Here is a 20,024-nt window from a genome sequence, read left to right as displayed (position 1 = left end):
GCCCTGGGAGCAAGCTTGGCACCAACTCCTTCTTTGCTCCGTTGCTCAGAGGTCAGCCGAGTTCGTTAGGGAGATTATGAGACGGCGCTGCCCTCGGTCTCACAGTGTTTCTCCCCCTCCGTTTTTTTCCACCGTGGCCGAAGGGCCCGGTACAAAGCGCTCGGTGTGCCCGGGCTGCGGGGCGGTCCTGGCCCGCTCCCACTCGGCCGTGCTGACGCACAGCGGGGGCACGGGCAGCGCAGGGGCCGCGGGTCAAATGCACCGCCTCTCCCACTTCCCTCTGCGCTGGAACGCAGCGGGGTGGCCCTGAGCCGTCCCCTGTGGGCTCCCTGCCTGCTCCGCACCCTGCCAACCAGGCCACTTAGACACAGCATCCCGCCACACTAAACGGGTTTTCTGGGCAGACTGAGCCCTTCCCAGCTCTGCCCCGAGCCTGGCCAATTGTTTTCTATCGAGGCGCGAGGGGGCCGCGGTGCGAACTGTTGGGGGCGAAGGGGGTCACTGGCGCTGCTCGGGCTCCTCCGGCGCGGAAGCAACTGCGCTGGCCCGACGCCGCCGCCGTATTGCACCGCCCGCAGGACGCCCCGCCCCTAATGGGGCCCCGCCCAGGAACACTCCGCCCCCAGAGTACAGCGCAGGCAGCGCCTACACTTCCCCTGAGGCCCCGCTCCCGGAGCGGGGTGCAGTGCGGGCGGCTCCCGGCAGGGGGCGGTACGGCGTGGAGGGGCGGGGCCATTGTCGTGGTGACGCGGGCGCGAGGCCCCCCCCGGCGGAGGCGGTGATTGGCCGCGCGCGCGCGTGGGGTGGGGTGGCGCCAGGGCGTGCGCGGTGACGCGGGGGGGCCGGGGGTGGGGGGGCGGCAGCAAGAGTGGGGCTGCGCGCGAGGTGAGCGGGGCCGGGGAGAGCGTGGGGGACGGGGGGCGTGAGGGACGGGGGACGTGAGGGGCAGGGCAGGTGAGGGGCAGGGCATGTGGGGGACGGGGAGTGCGAGGGAGAGGGGCTGTGAGGGGCGTGGGGTGTGACAGGGTTGAGGCAGGGGGTGTGTGTGAGGGACAAGGGTTGGTGCAAAGGGGACATGGGTGTGAAGAGCTGGGGCGTGAGGGGCATCAGTGACTTTACACTATAGTTCCTTTTGGGAATTCGGGGAGACTGAGGACGGGACATGGCGCACACGGGAGGAGGCTCAGGGGGACAGTGTGCCTTTCTTCTGTGCCAGGGTGGGGTGGTGGAGGGGGAATTGGCCTGGGGATTGAGGGTACCAGGCACTGTAGGAGTCTGGGGCTGGAAGGAGGAGAAGCGAGAGGGTCAGGATGGACCTTGACCAGAGCATCCGGTGAGGGGCTGCTCCCGGAGGAAGGATCTGAGAGTCCTTTCTCATCCCTCATATCTGCCCATTCCACTCCCTCCTTCCCTGAGATCTCAGATGAAGGACGTGCTTGTGGGAAGGAATCAGATGTGCTGTAGGATCCGGACAATGCCCATCATGGTGCTGCAGAAGGGTCTGCCCCATGAATCAGGGTCCCAGGGCTGGTTGTGGTGTTGGTCTCTAAAACCTGTGGTCTCTCTCAACCTGTGGGTTGAGGCAGCCCATGTCCAGTTTCTTGTTTCTGCTCTACTCTCCTCTCTTCCTGCCCTCTCCATGCAACTCCATTGTTGCCTTCAGCAGAGTATCCTCTTCTGTACAAACGTGCTCCAGGCTGAGGTGGGAGTTTTCCTGATGACTTGCCATGTGTCAGCCAGGACAGCAGAGGAAGTATCCAGGTGGGATGTGCTGGCAGGTTCCCTCCATGCCCTGCTGAGCTGGTGCAAGTGTTGCTTTATGTGTGGTGTGATGGGCATGTCCTGGCATTTAGCTGTGAGCAGGACAAGGTGAGCCAGGCATTTAGTTTCAATACTCAGATCTTTGGCAGCAGCAGCAGAGCACTCTGGTTTGCAATGAGTGAGAGCTCAGGGTGTGATTTGTGCACTCCCTGCATGTGATTCAGCCCTCGTTGACAGTGTCAAGGCTAATGCTGTGTTACTGAATTGTGATGAGCTTTATTGCTGGTGGAGGTGGAGAAAGACACCTCCTGATGTGCCAGTGGGGCTGGAATGACTTTAGTATTGTTCTTTGTCAGAGAGATTAAAGCAAAACTTTGTCGGGATTGTTTAGAAAAACTGTCTTCCATGTTGGGGGAGAAGGGATCAGAAACCTGCTCTGCTGTGAAAGTGAAGCTCCTGAGGGTGGTTTTGTGGCCCCACTGAGACAAAGGCTGGTGTTGGATCCACACTTGGCAGAGCTCTGGGCTGTCCTCAGCCCCCACCTCTAAACAAGGGCAGTCACTGCCTTCAAGAAGATGTGACTTTGACATCACTGATTGGGAAATCCTGATGTGATTGATGCGCCAGTGCAAGGGACTTTGGTCGTATTTTTGGATCTCACACTTGTCACCACCTCTGGATGTGCCTTGATCCTGTAGGGAACACCCTCCACACTGAGGCCACTGGGATCCTCAGCTTTTAAGGCAGGGGGTTCATGTTCTTTTTTCATCTCTCCTGAGCAGCTGCCACTGCCATGTCAGACCTGGAAGGATGTGCTGCACTGAGGGTTCACTCTCAGCACAGCACTCACAGGTTGCTGCCAAGCTGTCTGGCCTGGTAGGCACTGGTGATGCTGGTTTGTTGCTGATTTTTTGCTGGTTTATTTCTGGTCCTCAGCTGCCTCACAAGTTGTCCCATGTCTGGGGCAGCAATACAAAACAGGGCTTTTCTGTCGGAGTGGGAGGAGCAGCTAAGCCTGGGTAATGTCAAGGAGGGTATGTGGGTGCAAATAGCATCATGTTCACAACATCTTTGTTTAATGTTTTAGTCCACTTAGTCTGCATGACTGTCTAAAAATAGGACATATTTTCTCTAAGTCCTCTAGTTCGAAGCCTCATAAGCCAGTTTTTTTCTGACATTATTCTCTTCCTTTTCTTTTGAGCCTGAAATTCATACAAGACAAAGTTATCAGGAAAACTAAGAGTGAATGAACTCTGTTGAATCCTTAAGTTTCAGCCGCCCAAGAGGAAGTTCAATAAAGTTGCAGGAACTTTCTGGCAGCCTCTTGAAGGTAGATTCAGCAAGCTGAATAACCAAGCAGCCTTGTGGCCACCATTGACATTTTTCTAGCATCGACTTTGTGCATTGCCATAGGAGCTCAGGGTCACCAGCCTCTGGCTGCAGGTGACTTAAGGCAAAGGTGACATCTGTGGTGAGGGGATGGGGCTGTCTCTGCTGGGACACCCCACAGTTTGCTCTGCCTCCTGGTCTTAGGACAGATGCTGCCTGTGGCAGCGGCCTCCTGGAGTCACCCTGACCCAGGTGTGAAAGAGGGAGTGTGTTTAAATTTCAGGGCTGCTGCTGGACCCAGCCCAGTGCTCCAAACGGCATAAATACCTGGCCTTCAGCACAGCCGTGGAAACTTGCTCTCTGTCCTCCTGCAGATTGCTCCAGGTCTTGGCTGTCCGTGCTGACATGGTGACCGAGCGGTGGCTTTTGGCAGCAGGCAGACGGGGACAGCTGCTCCGCAGAGGTAACCCTTCCCCTTTGCATGCAGGCCACTGACCCAGGCACTTAGCAGTGTTCCTAAAAACTTGGGGTAGGGAAGAACCTGAGAAGACCAGTTTGCTTCCAGCAAGTTTCCCTTTGTCTATAAGCTTGAATTTTCTTAAATTTAATTTTAAATTTAAACTCCATACCTTATTTTTGTTCAGTTTCTGAATATGATCTTACGGATTACTTTAGGAATACATTGTGAGGACCATGGTCTAATCCTGTTCTCCTCATCTGGCTCTTGCTGTCAAAGCATAGTGACATAACATTCCATTATTTCACTGATGTTTATTACTGAAATTGGCTCTTGTAGGTGAGGGAGGGCACATGAGATCCAGGGCTGCATGTGGGTAATCAATCACCCAACAATCCCACACACGACCTGGCAGCAGTGCTGGTGCTGTCTGTCGGTGTCAGACAAAGCTGAGCAGGTCGTGGCAGAGGCAGGACAGGGGTTTGGAGGTGGTCAGCAGGGCCATGGGTGGGCACTGTCCTCCCCACAGACCTCTGAAGTGATTCCTGGAATGAGCGCTGCTGAGGCTGTCTGCACGTGGCTGTGGGTGTGTGTTTGCCTGACACAGGTCTGAGGTGTTGAGCTGTTGTGGGTTCTGTGTCAGATTGGCGCAGTGGTTGCACTATCTCTGTTCTGGTATTCAAGACAGAGACTTCCAAGGATCTTCACAGCGTGTGGAGAGGATTTTTATAATGAGCCCCATGAGGCTTTGCTGATCAGAAGATCTGTACTGTTTTACAGAATTGCTTTCTGGTGTTGATGGGCTCTGTCTTTCTTGCGTGATGCCTTTTGGAAAATACATATTTTTGTACAGTACATCTTGTTGCTCTTTGGGGAGTATTTTATCTGTGGCTTTGAATTATGGACTGGAAATCGGCAAATGTTCTTGAAGACTGAAGGATTGGCACAAGAGACTCTTGGGGTTCTCTGAACAACAGAACCTGACATACAAATGATGTTTTAATTGGGTGAGATGATGTTACAGTGCTTATGCCTGAAAGGTTATTTGCTGTCAGAGCCCAGCTTGGCTTGCCCTGACAATGATATTTTAGATGTCAGGGGTTTTGTGGTTTGTACTGGCTCTTTTGCTTAGAGCAGGAACAAACTGATAACCACAGATTCGTTGGGCTGTGTTGCTGCTTCTCATCAGGTGCTGCAAAGTAATCTCTGCTTTTTCCAGAAGTGCCTCTGTTCAGAGATGCACTGCTGCAGTAATTTTGGAGACTCTGGGAAAGTCTGGACAAGCAGAAGTGATTTCCGTAGTGAGGATAAGTAAGATTTTTCTGTAGAACTAGTTTTACTTTTTTGTTAATACTCTGAAATATGCTTGCCTTGGCAGAATGCCTGGGAAATTTCCCAAAGCATGATTTAGAGTGGAATGATTGATGCCAGTATGAATCCTTTTGGTCAAGGAGATTGTGAAGTGCATCTTCCCCAAAATATATGTTTTGGGATGTTGTTCGCTAGAGCCCTGCTTGATTGCAGGAAGGGTTCAGAGCAGAACTGACTCAAGATGTATATTAGTTTTCTTATGACTTCTTGAAATGCTTTAATCACTTTCAGTCGTAGCGTCTGGAAAATGTCTGTGTTCTCCAAGACTTAGCCAAGAGCTTACAAACATCTGGGATCATTTTGGTCAGGTCTATTTGGCTTTGCAAAGGGCTCTGAAATGCATGTGTATGTTGGGGTGCTTTCCTGGGGACCTCACAGACAAGCTCTGCTTAGAGTTTTGAGTTTTAGGGAGTCTGTTTTGCAGGGGAAGCCTGACCATGGAGGAGGAAGTGACAGGTTGAAAACACAAGCCAGAAACACAAGCGTTTGTTATGTTGCTGGGTCAAGCCAGAACCCATCTCTGGGGCTGGGGCATAGCCACAGCCTGCTAACCTCTGTGTTATCCAAAGCTCTTGCCATCATGTTGCATTTCCTGATTTGCCATGGTCTGGGAACTGGAACTTGAAAACAAACCAGAACATGCATGTTCAACCCTTAACAGATATGTGGGTTGGAGACAGAGAATGGTTTTGGTGATTTGAAAGGGCAAGATGAGCTGATAGGGAAGAATTTCTTTGATGGGCTGTTAAGACTTCAGTGTGAAACACATGCCAATCTCATTAGGACTGGCTTTGTCAGGCCCTTCCTGGCAGGGGTTGTGTGAGATGGCTTCAAAATGAGCAATGCTTTGTGCAGTCATTTTGTTGATGGGAACCTAAGCTCAAATCCCTTATCCTGCCTGACATGTTACAAGCATTTTTCAGTGGAACTCTGATTTCATCATAATGCAATCTGGGATATTTCTAAAAATGCCCAAATCAGCTTTTCACCTTAAAGTTGTTTATATTGATTCTGCTAGAAATGTTGGCTCTTGAAAGCTGTTAACCCCACGAGGGCTGGTGGTTCGAAACCCACGTCTCTGAAAATATCCATGGGTTCTCATGTCAGTGGGGTAGAACTTGTGTTGTGGTACTTAGGGACATGATGATCTCTGGAAAAGGGTTATTGGTGAGTATGAACTCGAGGAGTCTGCTGAGCTGCCAGCAGCTGGCTGCGTCAGGAAGCAGTAGCTGTTGGCTGGCTGTGAGCTCTGTGGCTCGCCCTGTACCCCCAAGATAGTGCCAAAGGCATGAGGATGTTATGAAGGGTGAGAATGCTTTGCTCAAGCATTTTGTTTTCTGGGGGCTGAGGCAGAAATCCAAATGGTCAGAGCGCACTGTGAGTCTTGGCAGGATCACACTGACATGGTCGCTGCTCCTTTCCCCGCTGAAAAGGCTGCGGAATCTTTGTTGTGCATGCATCTATTGCTGTGTGAATGTGGCCAAAAATAGCAAGGAAACAGCATTTGTATCTAGTTCCTTGAGAGGGTGTTGTACTAGTTTGTGTAGAAAAGTGATTCCATTTTTCTCTGGAGATTTTCTTGCAGAGATGTGTGCAGTGAGACTGGGACCCCTCTGTTTTCCTGCTCTGTGGCTGGAGGGGAGCTGCAGCAGACACAGCAGTCTCCTTGAGCCATCTTGCTGCGCATGTTCCTGGCCCAGCTGAATCATCAGAACTTGTGCCTGGGCACAATTGCTCTCTGTCAGCTGCATCCTGGGATCAGAGCGGCATGGCTGGTGCCCAGGACATTTTGCTAAAGTCTACAAAACCAAGTAGTACTTTTCTGGGAGTCCGAGTGTAAACATAACAAAACTTACAGACTGATGGATTGATTTTTTTTCTGGTTAGTCCATGGTATCTAAAATCTGTTGCTGCAAAGAGGAGGAGGCTTGCTATTGGTTTTCTGAGCATTTTCCTGCATCTGGGAGCACTGCCAATGTAGCAATAAAAGCTACCTGTTGGATGTTTGGCTCCAGACAGAAGGCTGCATGCATGTGTGATCCTAAGTGACTTATTTGCCCACTGCTGCTTTTCTGCCCCCATTGCTTTTCTGGGGAGCTGATTGTCCCTTCCAAAGTGGGGGTGGAACTTGCTGGTGTTCCAGTGACCCTGAGACTTTGAGGAAATCTAAACTGGGTGCTGGTGTGTGCAGCACTGCCAAACTTGGCCTTACTGACCGCCAGCAGTGCTCCCGTTCACAGCCACAGCTTGTTCCACTTGCCACTTTCCTGGAGTTCCATTTCAGTGCTGTTTTGAGTCCCTAACACCCTGTGCCCACTGTTTGCCTTGGGAAGTGGTGTTGCTGTTTCTGTGAGCTCCTCCCTCACCAGCCCTGTTCTATAATTACTGATGTTTCTGAAACTGGATCCTTCCATGTGTCCTGCTGAGGTTCGGGAGGACAAGGGGTCCCTAAGCAAACTGACTGCCTTGGAGTACAGCCAAGAGGACTTCAGCAGTTTGGGAAAGCATCATCTTACAGTGGTTCAGTGAATTCTGAGCCTCCAACCTCCTCACCTTTGGGATGCTAAAGGAAAGGAGAATATATCCCAGACAGCTTCTCTGGCGTGCAAGTGCCAGGTTTGCAGCGTGATCCCAAAGCATTGGCACAGTTTCACAGCTACCTCTGCTGTGCCCTGAGCTGTGGGGGGATGATACTCTCTTCTTGCCAGACTTAATGATCTTCTCAAATAGCAGCACTTCTGTGCCATTTCCAGCACTGAGAAGCCTCAGTGGTGTCACCTTTCCAGTACCTGCTTGTTTCCCAGCTGCTGTCCTTGTTCCGATGGGTCAGACCCACGTGCCCCTCCTGGCCATGGGTACTTTGGGCTGTCCTGAATTGACTGCTAGACACAAATACCAGTCAGCAGCTGGCAGAATGAGATGTGCCAGTTTACTTCTTGAAAGTCGTCCTGGAAATGCCTTGTACAGGAATGTACAAGAGGAGAAGATAGTCATAAGCAGTGCAGGGAGCTGACTTGGGGCTGAGCAGACCAGACCTGTGAGTGTGACTGCAAACAGGTGTCAAAAGCCGTGATACAGGAATAAACAATGACACTTCGCACTGATCTATTTCTCTGCACTTCCAAAACATGCTGTGTCCATGAGCTAATGCAGCCAGGGAAAGATCAGGAAGGAAGCACTGTAAAAATCCTGGGTTTGTTTCTTTGTGGTGGGTTTTGGTTGGGGGTATTTTGTGATCAAGGAAATGGAAGTAGAGGACTGAACCAGACTTGCTGAAGGTCATGGAGTAGCACTTCAAGTAAGAGCTAACAACTGCATAGCTCTTCCCTGGCTGCCCTGCTGCTGCTGCTCTTCTGCCAGCATCAGCCACAGAGCCTGATTAGGGCAGGGAGTCCCTCTGCTGGGAAGCTGTTGAGGGATGATTCCTCTGTCTTCCTGTATCTGCCATCTCAAGATTTTGGAGCACATCTCATGCATTCAGCAGCTGCTGGAGCCAAGGACATCTGCAGCTCCTGGAGAGCGAGCAGCCTAGCAGACCCTGCTTTGTGCATGGCTGAGAGTTCAGTGCCCAAAGTCTGCTTTTTTTGGTGTCTGTAACACCTCTTGCACTCTGAACAAAGCAAGCAGCAAGTTCCTTTTGGAGCAAATGTCATGACCTAGTTTTGGGGACAGCATCAATCATGGTACAAAAAGAGAAGAATCCGGCAAGTTTTGTAACCTTTTCAATGAGCTGGGTTTTTTTCCCCCCCTCAATGATCAGGAAGTGGGTGAGTTAAAACATGCAATAGATGTGTGATTCATTTTGGCAGCATCCAGGCTGCTCAGGGCAGCTAAGGGAATCTCCTGCACCCTGTGTCACAAGTCCCTGAGTAATTAGCAGCAGCTAATGGTCATGGAAGCTCTGGCAGTACCCCTCTGCTTAATGAGCCCAGGTCACTCTTGGGGAAACACAGGTGGTCCACACCAAGCAGCCTTGGAGAGAGAATCACAGGATTGAACTGTGGGGCATGGTACAGCATCTAAGCAGATGCTGTTAAGGGGAAAAATCTGGCCCAGAATGTCCATCCTGGTCAGTGCTGTGTGGGAGGGCTCTTCCTTGCTAGCTGTAGTAGTTTATTTTTGTGTGTAGCCTGCCTTGCGGCCAAGACTTTGAGTAAGGGAGGAAACACTCAGCTAGTTAAGTGCTGCTGGGATCTCATTGGCTAATTTGGGGGTATGCTGATCTTCCAGGAGCAAACATAAACATGTTTTCAGTGTTTGTGTCTCCTGTTTTGTACTCTCAGTTACCTTTCCTGTATTGCAGCATCTGCTTAGCTCTTATTTGGCTTTTATTAGTAGTAGCTGGTGTGTAGGAGGAGGAACAGAAACTTGAAAACTCAGAAACTTCCTGAGGAAGTCTGGAAAAGGTGGTCAGCCAGCAGCAATCACATCTCCTTTATGGATTCAGGTCAGTTTCGATTGTGGATTCAAAATGTGCTGCACATCAAAGTGCTGCCCTATGGAGGGCTGAGTTCTTACCTCACCCCTTCTGCTTCTTTTGGCTGTGAATTTGGTGGACATTTTTGTCCAGAGGAATAAACAGAAGTGAGGAGCACTCCCATGGTATATTGGTTTCCTTTTGCCATTCCTTATACCTCTTTTATAGTACAGTTGTATTGAACAACTGCTTTGAGCAGATCTTGGGAGAGCTGGATCTTTTTTTGGAGCTTGGCTCCAGGGTCTACGTGCTAATCAGCAGGATTGGCTGCCAGGGGAACTGCCAACCACAGCTGTTGGTTGATGAACTGGAGACTTGGATCTTGGTCAGCTCAGAAGTACTACCTTCTTGCAGGGAATCCACTGTGAAGGTTTATCTTCTTTTAACTTTTATTCCTGTTTTTTAACTCTCATGGTTGTGCCACGTCTCTCTCCCTGTTCCCACTCATGGTTTAGCCTGGCGTAGATGCCAGCTTCTAGGAAAGACAAACCTGTTGCCCAAGCTGTTTGCAGGCATCAGCCCAAGCGCAAGCCCAAGCCCAGAGCCAGCAAACAAACCCTCCCTGTACCAGCTGCAGAGGAAGCTGCTGGCTCAGCCAGGGTTACCAAAGCTCCTTGGAACAGGCATTGAGGCAAGGGCACAGCAAGTCATGAGATGCTTGTCCTCTTGCTCATTCCCATCCTCTGAGAAGAGAAAGTGAAACAGCTGTGCTAGATTCTCTGGATATGCTTAGGAAGAAATTCACAGTCTCCATCCTTGTTTCCATCAGTGTCCTGTGACAGCTGCTGAATGGAAAAAAAGGGGTGGGTGTCTATGGCAGGCAGAAATCTCTACCTGTCTGCAGCTGAAAGCTTGTGTGCTGTGCTCTGGCATGGGACTCAGCCAAGAGAAGGAGACCAAGTTATCCCATCTCCTTCTCTGGCAACTCAGCCACCAGATGTGGAGGCACCAAATGGCTGGAGAGGTCCTGGGGTGGAGCTGTCCTTTATCATTCCCAGTGCTGTCCCATGAAGATTGTGGGCTGCGGTGCTGGCAGGACAGGTCCCTCCTTGTGCTCAGACAGGGAGAGTTTGGACAAACCTCTGGAGAGCTCCAGCTTCCCAGGCCTCCCTGCTTCCACTGAAGGGCTTGCAGGGGAACAAAGGGGAGCATGTGAATCCTTGGTGAATCTCCACAGTCTCTGCCTGCTGTCTCAGTGCTATACCTGGCACAGGGATGAGAACTGAGGTCCCCCTCCTGCTGGAGACTCTGCCCAGCTGGTTGGCTTCTCAAGGGTCTGCACAGGCATGGCCGTGTGTCTTAGTTTAGGGCAAATTAGGAAGGAAAACTCCAAATGGGGATTTCCCCAGGGAAATGCCCCTCCCCACTAACTGGTCCGGGAAAAGAAAAAAATTCCTTAGAGAGAAGTGGAAAAAGCTGTTTATTTAACAGAAATTGATTAATATTAAATAATAAAACCTCTTGCTGTTCGATGGGATGGCAAGCCTAGGAAGAAAAGTCCTTTTCATGTGGTGTAGCTCGGCTCGCTCAGGTTCTTATCAGTCCCTCCGGCGCTGGAAAGTGCCGAGGCCCAGGCCCCGGTGGGCCACAGGCGTGAGCTCCCGGGGTTTAACTGGGTGTTCAGTCCAGAGCAGGCTTGCACAGATCCAAGAAAATTGGGAAAAAAAACAAACAAAGGTCTAGGGAACTCCTCTGCCTCAGCTAGCTAAAACTAACTAAAATCCAGAGAGAAGCTCTGTCCCGCTGTCTGTCCGTGCTGCAGACACCACAGTCCAGGAGCCGGATGTGTGGGAGTGATGTTTTTCCTTAACACAAACTGCGCGCTTCTTCTTCCCCCTCTCTTGCTCTCAAAGCCAGTCTTAAAGGTGCAGAACTTAATATATAACATAAACCAGACGATTGGGGATACCAGTATCATAAAGTCACCCCAGGACACCGTGCCCAGCCCTTTACTCAGGCAGCGGCTGCCTTGGCCTTTCATCTGCCAGAGGCAGGGGCTGTAGCCTCCCATGTGAGATCAATCCTTTTTTCCAGTCCTCTCCCTCTATCCCAGTTGTTTGGAAAATGGGAAGGGCTAAAGGAGAAGCAGGTGTGCAAAGAGCTCCCACAGCTCCCCTCTGCCCAGGCTCCTGAACTCTTGGCCTGCAAGGAGATACACGAACAATATATTCAGAGCCTTCTGGTAAAAGTTTTTCTCTCTCTGGCTGTCCAGCCACTCTCAAAGGGTGGCATTCTCATCTATATCCTTTCTGTAATGCCTGTGTGCACATGAGCAGCCTTAGCTGGAGGCCCATGGAGCTGTCTGTCTGTGTCTCATCCTCTGCTTTCCCCCTCCTCACACCCATCCAAGACTGATGCCAAGCACAGTTTTGGAGTTGCTATTTTGGGTTTTGGGGAGCAAACTGCATGCCAAAAACTCACTGCTGCCCTGGGAGCACGTGGCCCCGAGTAGAGCCTGCGGATGGAAGAGAGCATGTCAGGGATGTTCCCGCATTATTCCAACATGTCCCATGAGACACCTGGGGCAAAGCAGGGAGCTCTGTCTGCAGTGGGTTTAAAGCAAGGGGCTTGTGCTGGATGCAAGGAACAAAGGGAATCTAATGAGCTGCTCATTAAGCTGCTACAGGATGGGTTTTCCACTGTAGACGAGCTTCTCCTGCCACAAGCTTCCCCCACTAACTGCTCTTCCAGGCAAAAGTGTTTCCCTGATGTTTGTGTGGTCATTTATATATAACCCTGAAAACTGTAGTTCATTACTCTCCATCTCCTATGAATAGGTTTTCCTGCCTGTCTGCCGTGTCCCACTGCATGGGATGTATGAGCAGAGGCCAAGAATAACACAGCCTCAATGGTCCCTCAGTGCTCATGTGGAGGCACAGGAAGGGAGCACCCCCTGCCTGTTCCTGCTGCCAAGGAGCCACGGGGCAGTGTGCTCACTGCTGCCACTAATGTACCTCACCTAGAAACAAAGCCACCTGTCCTGCAGTCTGAATTCCCAGTGTGGAGGGTGAAAACTAAAGCCCTCTCAGCCACAGGAGACCTAGGCTCTGGTGCAGCACCAGCTCCAGGGGTGACTTGTATCCTGGCTTTGTGACGTCTTTGTGTTTACTCTCCCACCTGCAAGTTTTGATCTGTCTCTGAGCTGCTTCCTTGCTCTTTCAGGGAGTTCTGACCTTGATGTCTTTCCAGCAGTCCAAGGAGCTGGCTGCAGCTCAAATTTGAAGTGCCAGGTGTGAGGATCTGCTGTGGGAGGGCAAACAAATCCAGGGAGTCCTGGGTCACTGCTGCCCTCCCCCAGCAAGCCCTGAGCTGTGCTGTGGGCTTGGGCATGGGGCACAGACTGTCCCAGAGCTTGGGGTTGCCATTATACAAGGCCCCTGCAAGATCCTGCATTAGTTTAATTTAGGTCTGCCAGTTGAGGCTTTCTTCATTGAACCTGAATTTCAGTGGCTTTCCTGATGGTATTTCTCCACTTAAAATTAACTCTTTTAAGGAAGTGGATGGAATTTTAAATAAGATGGGCTTGAGATCTTAATTATTCAAGGAAGAGTCAGTTTAGGAATCAAGAATCCAGCATGGTTGAGAGGTAAGTGGGAATGGCTCTGCCATAACCACTGTAGCAGTGCTGCATCGTTTGGATGGCTGGAGCTTCTCGTGGGCTCTTTGGGATGGAGTAAGGCAAAAAAGGAACGGAAGTGTGTGGGGGAGGATGGGGCCGTTCCTCCCACAGGAAGCCCAGGATTAAGACACTGGTTGGATTGTGTGGCCGTTGGGATCGCACTGCTGGACCCTGTGGCTGAGCACGGCCTGGCAGCTGCGCAGAGCAACGGCAACACGTTCAACCCTGCTCTTGGCAGAGGAGCCAAGTGAAAACAAACACAAATGCTGTAACTGGCAGCACTCTGATGGGAAGGAGTGTGAGTGCAGGGCTGACAGGAAGCCATCAGTCTTGCAGATGGCTTGTATGGGCCAGGGACTTTAGCCACTGCCTGCTGCTGCACTGAGCCTTGCTCTCCCTGTATCTTCCATCCACAGGCATGGATGATCAGGTGCGCCCTGATCAGCTGCTGCTCCCAGTCCAGGCTCTGCCATGGCTGTGCAGGGACAGAGGGTGAATCCAGCCCTACTTTGATCCTTCTGTAGGTGTTGGCTCTATCAGACCTTGGCCCTGCTGTTACCATCACATCCTAGGTCACTGGCAGCTCTGGGGGACATTGTCTGGGGTAGCATTTCTGCTATGGGACTTGTAAGCTAGGCACCCCCAGTCCCTGGGTGGCATCTGGGCTGGTTTGTGGTCTACTGGGCCTTAAAAAGAATTCTGTGAGCTTTTGCTTCCTTGACTCCTATAGAATGTTTATTCTAGAGTGCAAAAGGATCTTTAAATGGGCCCTGCTCTGCGTGTCTCGCTGGCCGAGGAGCAATCACAGAGCAGGGCTGGTGTGGTTGGTGACACTGCCCTGCTGCTGAGCTGCTCCGTGCAGGCACTCAGAGACCTCTCTCCATGTCCTGCAGGCTAGCAGGAACAGCCTGGTGGGGTCCATCTTGGATAGACGCGGATGATGCCAGAGCTATGACAGGGATTGCAGTCTTGGCACTGAGGGGTGATCAATTATGGAACAACTACAGGAGGAAGTACCTGAGGTCAAGGAAGAGGAAGAGGAAGAGGCAGTGATGGTGGCAAGTGGAGCCTCAGACCCAACTGGAGGACCAGACAGCTCGCTGCCTTCAAGCAGCTACACAGGTGAGTGGAGCCACAGGAGCTCATCCTGTGAAGCATCCAGGCACCCGCAGCCTCCAGGCAGCATGCTCAGCTGCAAGGGCAGAGGATATGGCCCTGAATGGAGTTCTGGTTTTAATCTGGAGCTGGTTTTAATCTCTACCCTTTGTTAAATAATGCTCCAAGTTATGGAGAGGTGTATTTCTTCCTCCAATGTCACTGCATGGTCATTGGCAAAAGGTTCTGGAGGGGAAATTAAAAGAACAGGCAGGTAACATTGTGCTTCAGGGCAAGGGGACTCCCAGGGTTGCTTGGGAATGCTTCCTTGGACACTTCTTGAGGTCCTCGTAGCAAAGTAATTATAGGAGGTGGGAGAGGTTTATGGATACAGAAGAGGCTCCTCCAGAGCCCTTGATGTTCCAGCTGGGATGTCCTGTGCCAGCAGCTGGCCAACCAGGGATTATAAAATCTGCTGGTTGGGGTTTCATTGCCAGGACATGAATGCCAGAGGGAAGAAAAAAACATTGATATGGAGTTTGAGCTGCTGGGGCATTCTTGGCTCTGTTCATGGCATTTGCCTGCAGCCAGTGCCAGATTCCAGATGTGATACCAGGGGCGGGCAGGACAGGGCTGGAAATCGTTCCTCAGCCCATGGCTGGAGAAGCGGGCCACACCAGGAGCTGGGCCTGTGGCTGTGACATGGAAGGACATGTTCCTGTTTGTGTTTGCAGACCTGTCACAGAGCTCCTCTCCCTCACTGTCGGACCAGCTGCAGATGGGCTGCGAGGAGGCAGCGCTGGGAGCGCTGAACGTGGAGTGCAGGGTCTGTGGAGACAAAGCTTCAGGCTTCCACTATGGCGTGCATGCCTGCGAGGGCTGCAAGGTGAGTCCAAGGGACGGCTGGGTTCAGCAGCACCTAGCAGGGGTTAGATTCCAGGGGCTGGGCTGCCTCTTCACACAAGCAGATTTGCAGCAAAACAGGGATTTGGGATTGATTGTAAAAAAACTCAACCTGTTTAGAATGGGGCAAGTATAGGCAGGCAGCAAATGCTGCCGTGGGAAGGGGGCTGAGACCTGTATGGGCCAAACCTTGCCTTGTCATGCATTACTGTGTAAGGCAAATCCATCTATCCCCATAGGGACCCTGAATCTGCTTTTAAAAATAGTTTCTGTGCTGCAGATCAGCAATGAGCTGTGTATTTATCTCCCTGGGATCACTGGCTGCAGCTTGGATGTTCCTCTGGAATTCTTTCCCCTGCAGCAGATCCAGCAGGGTTGTGTTAGCAGCCCAGGTCCTGCCAGACATTCCTGAAGGCTGGAGTTGGTCCATGGCTTGTCCCTTCATCCCTCTCTGTGGGCTGCTGGCACAGTCACAGCACCGAGCATGGGGTGTCCCCTCACTTCTTCCTCTGCAGCCCCTTTCTGCCACCATACAACCTCTCCTTGGGACAGAGACTCTGCTTGCACCAGAGACCCAGGGCTCCCCTTCTCACCCCCCTGAAGCTCCTGAGGATAACAAACCAGCCTGGTCCCAAACCATAGGCACTGCTGCTCCATGTCCCCCTGCTCCTCCCTACCTGCAGGGTTTCTTCCGCCGGACGATCCGCATGAAGCTGGAGTATGAGAAGTGTGAGAGGAGCTGCAAGATTCAGAAAAAGAATCGAAACAAGTGCCAGTACTGCCGCTTCCAGAAATGCCTCTCGTTGGGCATGTCACACAATGGTGAGTGTCACTGCTGCCCACAGGCCTGGCCAGCTGGGTGACACAGGGCTTTCTGTGAAGGGTGCCCATGGCCTGCTGTGCTTTAGCTGATGGCTCTACTTGCTAGATCATTCAAACCCAGTGCTTCAAGCATTTGACTCCTCCTTTTTCTTTATAGGAAGGGGCTGTTCATTCCCACCATGCAGTACAGCTGCTGGCACATGGCTGTCCCTTATGGATGGGCCCAGAGGGAACTGGACACACAAGTTGTTCTTCTGTGTTGGGACTTTTAGACTTCAGGTGTAAGAATCTCAGACCCAGACAAGCAGAGGTGTTTATGTGGGAAGTGTGGTTTGTGCAAGAGCCTAGAGGGGTGGGATGGGAGTCTGGTGTGAGGAAGCAGCAGTGGCTGGTCTGTGAAGATGTTAATGCTGGAGGAACTGCAGCTTGGAGAACTATAGTCATGTAGCTGCAGGTGTTCTCCAGCAGACCTGTCTGTCTGCAGTGGCAGAACAAACTGCTGCCTCTCTGGATGCATCTCCTGGAGTTCCCCTGCTGTCCTGACCCCAGTTTTGCCCCCCAGCAATCCGCTTTGGGCGCATGCCAGAGGCAGAGAAGAGGAAGCTGGTGGCAGGGCTGACAGCAAGCGAGATTGGCTGCCAGAACCCACAGGTGGCTGACCTGAAAGCTTTCTCCAAGCACATCTACAACGCCTACTTGAAGAATTTCAACATGACCAAAAAGAAGGCAAGAGGTATCCTGACCGGGAAGGCCAGCAGCACCCCAGTAAGTTCCCTCCCAGGGCAGAGGGGTTGGCCATGGCCAGCACGGCGGACTGTTTTCTGGGAGATGCTGCACATCTCCCTGCTGCCGTAGCTGTTCCACATGCACCATTCCCACCTGCAGCCAGGTGGGCTCTGTAATGTCCTGCTCCTTGCTGGGAAAAATCACATTGTTCTGCACACTTGTGCTGTGGTGGGTGGGTGCAGATTGCCTGGGCACTTCAGCCCCAGAGGCAGGGCACAGCACAGGGACAGGCAGACAGACATGACTGCCCTGGGCAGAGCTGGCACCCCCACAGCAGACTCCTAACTTGCTTCTTGTTCAAGCAGCCTTTTGTGATCCATGACATGGACACCTTGTGGCAGGCAGAGAAGGGGCTGGTGTGGAAGCAGCTGGTGAATGGCATCCCCCCCTACAAGGAGATCGGGGTGCACGTCTTCTACCGCTGCCAGTGCACCACGGTGGAGACTGTGCGGGAGCTCACCGAGTTCGCCAAGAGCATCCCCAGCTTCATAGGCCTCTACCTGAATGACCAAGTGACTCTGCTCAAGTACGGGGTGCATGAAGCCATCTTCGCCATGCTGGCCTCCATCATGAACAAGGATGGGCTGCTGGTGGCCAACGGGAATGGCTTTGTGACCCGCGAGTTCCTGCGCAGCCTGCGCAAGCCCTTCAGTGAGATCATGGAGCCCAAATTTGAGTTTGCTGTGAAGTTCAACGCGCTGGAGCTGGATGACAGCGACCTGTCCCTGTTTGTGGCTGCCATCATCCTGTGCGGAGGTGAGCGGGTGCCCTCGGCCATCCCAGAGTCAGGAAGAGTCCTCCCTACTTAGAGGTGGTTCAGAGGGCACTAGGGGAGCTGAGCTGCAGCTGGGCTTGAGGTCAGCCAGGGATCTCTCAGGGGCATGAGAGAAGAACTGAACACTTCCAAAACCAAAGCTTCTCTGTGGCGGTGATGCCTGGCAAGCTTGGACCAACAGCAAGGAATATAGAAGTGGCATCTCCTTCTTATGCTGCTGTGAGATGGCGTTGTCCAAGGGCACGCTTCTCCCCTTTCTAGCTGATGAGGATGAAGTCACGGTGGGTGGGTTATGGTCCCTGGCTCCCTTTCCCCAGGAGCAGTGTGTACTTTGGAGGGCTGCACCATGACCCTGCAGCTACCGTGCTTCCTCTTCACAGACCGCCCTGGCCTGATGAACGTGAAGCAGGTGGAGGAGATCCAAGACAACATCCTGCGAGCGCTGGAGTTCCACCTGCAGTCCAACCACCCAGATGCCCAGTACCTCTTCCCCAAGCTGCTGCAGAAGATGGCTGACCTGCGACAGCTGGTGACAGAGCATGCCCAGCTGGTGCAGAAGATCAAGAAGACAGAGACAGAGACATCTCTGCACCCACTTCTGCAGGAGATCTACAAGGACATGTACTAAGGACCTGTTATTTATGAGAATGAAGCCATTGATTCAAGACTCTTTGTACAGAAACAAAGAAAACCCTTCCCAGTGTCTTCCATTTCTCCTACTGGAAACTCTTTTCTATGTGACCCTGACATACGGTACATAGGGCAAGATGCTGTCAGGATTTGCAGCTGCCTCCTGCTTGGCCAGGGCTTCCATTAACACACACTAATAAATCTGCAAAGCTGCTGTTCCCGTTCCTGTGACCCAGCTCTGGCTGCTCCCTCAGCGGAGCAGCTGCCCGGTTTACATGGTTCAGGCAGCAAGGTCACTGTGGCACCTCGAGTCCCCAGGGTGGGGAGCTCTGGTCCTGAGGAGTGCCAAGGGGGTGCAGGGGCCAGCGGGGCCGACAGCAGCACTTACAGTGTATTTGTGTTCTCTTGTTCATTTGCACTCCAAGGACGTGGTCCTGAGCCATGAAGTCGGGGACAGTGTGATAAAAGGATGTATCTCTCTTTCCCAAAGAAAAGCTCTGGGGTATTTGAACATGGGTAGGGCTGTCCCAGCAGAGACCCTCAGCTGCGGCCCTGCCTGTGCTCTGCAGTGTGTTCCTGTCTCCCACAGGACTGTGTGAGCTCTGCCTTCCCAGGTGCTGTGTGGGAGCCTTTGCTTCTGGCACCCTCGTTCCATAGGGAACGTGTCCCTTGGCACCTCAGTATGAGAGGCTGGGATGGGGAATTAGGAGGGAAAGGATTTGATTCCTTAAAATTCACCTTCAGAGGAGAGGCACAGAATCCATGGCTTCCACAGGCTGTTCTGCACAGATGTGAGTTAGAAAAAAAGGTGTGTGGAGGGTCAGGGGCCTTGAGCTGGTCAAGGTTTGGTGTCCTGCCTCAGTTTCCCCTCTGTGAAAGGTGCCTGGATTGTCACATGCTGTCTGCTCGGAGCAGGAGCACGAGGATCTGTTAGTGCATTGGTTGCAGAAAGCTTTGCAGCTGTAAATGCCAAGGATTTATAAGCAGGGAGGGAGGATGCTCCCAATGGGCAGGAGCTTCCCAGTGAGCATGGCTGTGTCAGGGAAGCTGCTAGTCCTCTGCCACTGTTTCCAAGAGTGTGAACAGCTCCAGGCTTAGGGGTCTGCCTGAACCCAGCAGCATTCTGGGACTTTACCTCACAACTTCTCACAGCTGTAGTGAAACACCTCGGTGCTGCCTGGGCCAGGCCAGGCCCCTGGTGTGGGGGCTGTGTCACTTGGACTTTGGGTGGACCTGGGAAGGGCTCGGTTTCCCTTTCAGGGTAATGGTGTCTCATCTAAGAAGCAACACTTCCTCATCTGCAGCTCGTAGTCCCCTGTGTCCTGAGCAGCCTTATTAAAATACTGATATTCTCCAGGAGGGGTTGTGGGAGCAAATTATTTGGTTTTATTTTACTTTCCTCCTCTTCAGGGTAGCAGATTTCCTTGGTGCAATAATTCCTTTAAAACCCAAAGGAGAAGAGCACTGGACTTTCCCTCCCCATCACAGGGCTGGCCGGTCCCAAACCTCCCCATGCTGCCACACTCCACTCCTTTTGCCGTGCCTCAGTTTCCCTGCCCAGCCCTCCCCTCCCTACCTCGCAGGAGTGTTGGGAATTACCGTTTCTGAAGCACTTTGAAGCCCTCTGGGGGAAGGCATTGGAGGCATGCGTGTGCTCGTCGGAGCCCGGGGGATTTGTCTTTCCCAAAACCCCGGTGGTGTCCCCGCCGCGGCCACAATGCAGGACTCGTGCCCATCACCTGGGAAACTTTTTGCTCTTCCTTCCTCGACAGTATAACAACCCTCAAACTGAAATGTATATTTTTGCTAGAAGTACAAACCTCCAAGTGTTTTTAATAATATAGTGTCTACAAACTGACTTGACTTTAAATAAATCAGAACTAAATATTTAAGAACCTTTTAGCGTCCAGCCTGTCTTTGTGGGATTTCTCTCAGCACCTGGGGAGAGCTGTCCGTGGGAGGATTTGCAGCAGAGGTGATGGGATTTGCTGTGATTTCC

At 52.1% G+C, this 20,024-nt stretch overlaps 1 protein-coding gene across 14 annotated transcripts; it reads left to right on the top strand.

Moving 5' to 3' along the window:
* Positions 1–852: 852 nt before the first annotated feature.
* On the top strand, positions 853–19,920 carry PPARD (peroxisome proliferator activated receptor delta). Of its 14 annotated transcripts, none has more exons than XM_088067295.1 (9): positions 858–885; positions 3,465–3,553; positions 6,504–9,365; positions 13,908–14,136; positions 14,844–14,995; positions 15,696–15,834; positions 16,397–16,599; positions 16,923–17,376; positions 17,776–19,920. In XM_088067295.1, the coding sequence occupies exons 4-9, from the start codon at positions 14,007–14,009 to the stop codon at positions 18,021–18,023; spliced, it is 1,326 nt and encodes a 441-aa protein (XP_087923421.1). In that variant the 5' UTR covers positions 858–885; positions 3,465–3,553; positions 6,504–9,365; positions 13,908–14,006; the 3' UTR covers positions 18,024–19,920. The 14 variants fall into 14 exon arrangements, with proteins under 14 accessions (XP_014113604.1, XP_087923421.1, XP_087923419.1 ...); XM_088067293.1 differs by having other exon boundaries at positions 6,492–9,365; XM_014258133.2 differs by lacking the exon at positions 858–885 and adding an exon at positions 1,270–1,761.
* Positions 19,921–20,024: the final 104 nt, after the last annotated feature.

The sequence above is a fragment of the Pseudopodoces humilis genome, chromosome 26 (genome assembly GCF_049639895.1).
Source record: "Pseudopodoces humilis isolate 2021_Gansu_Grassland_sample_001 chromosome 26, ASM4963989v1, whole genome shotgun sequence".
In the NCBI taxonomy this organism is placed as follows: domain Eukaryota; kingdom Metazoa; phylum Chordata; class Aves; order Passeriformes; family Paridae; genus Pseudopodoces; species Pseudopodoces humilis.
Note: the sequence above shows the minus strand (reverse complement) of the source record. Positions and strands in the feature narration are given on the sequence as shown.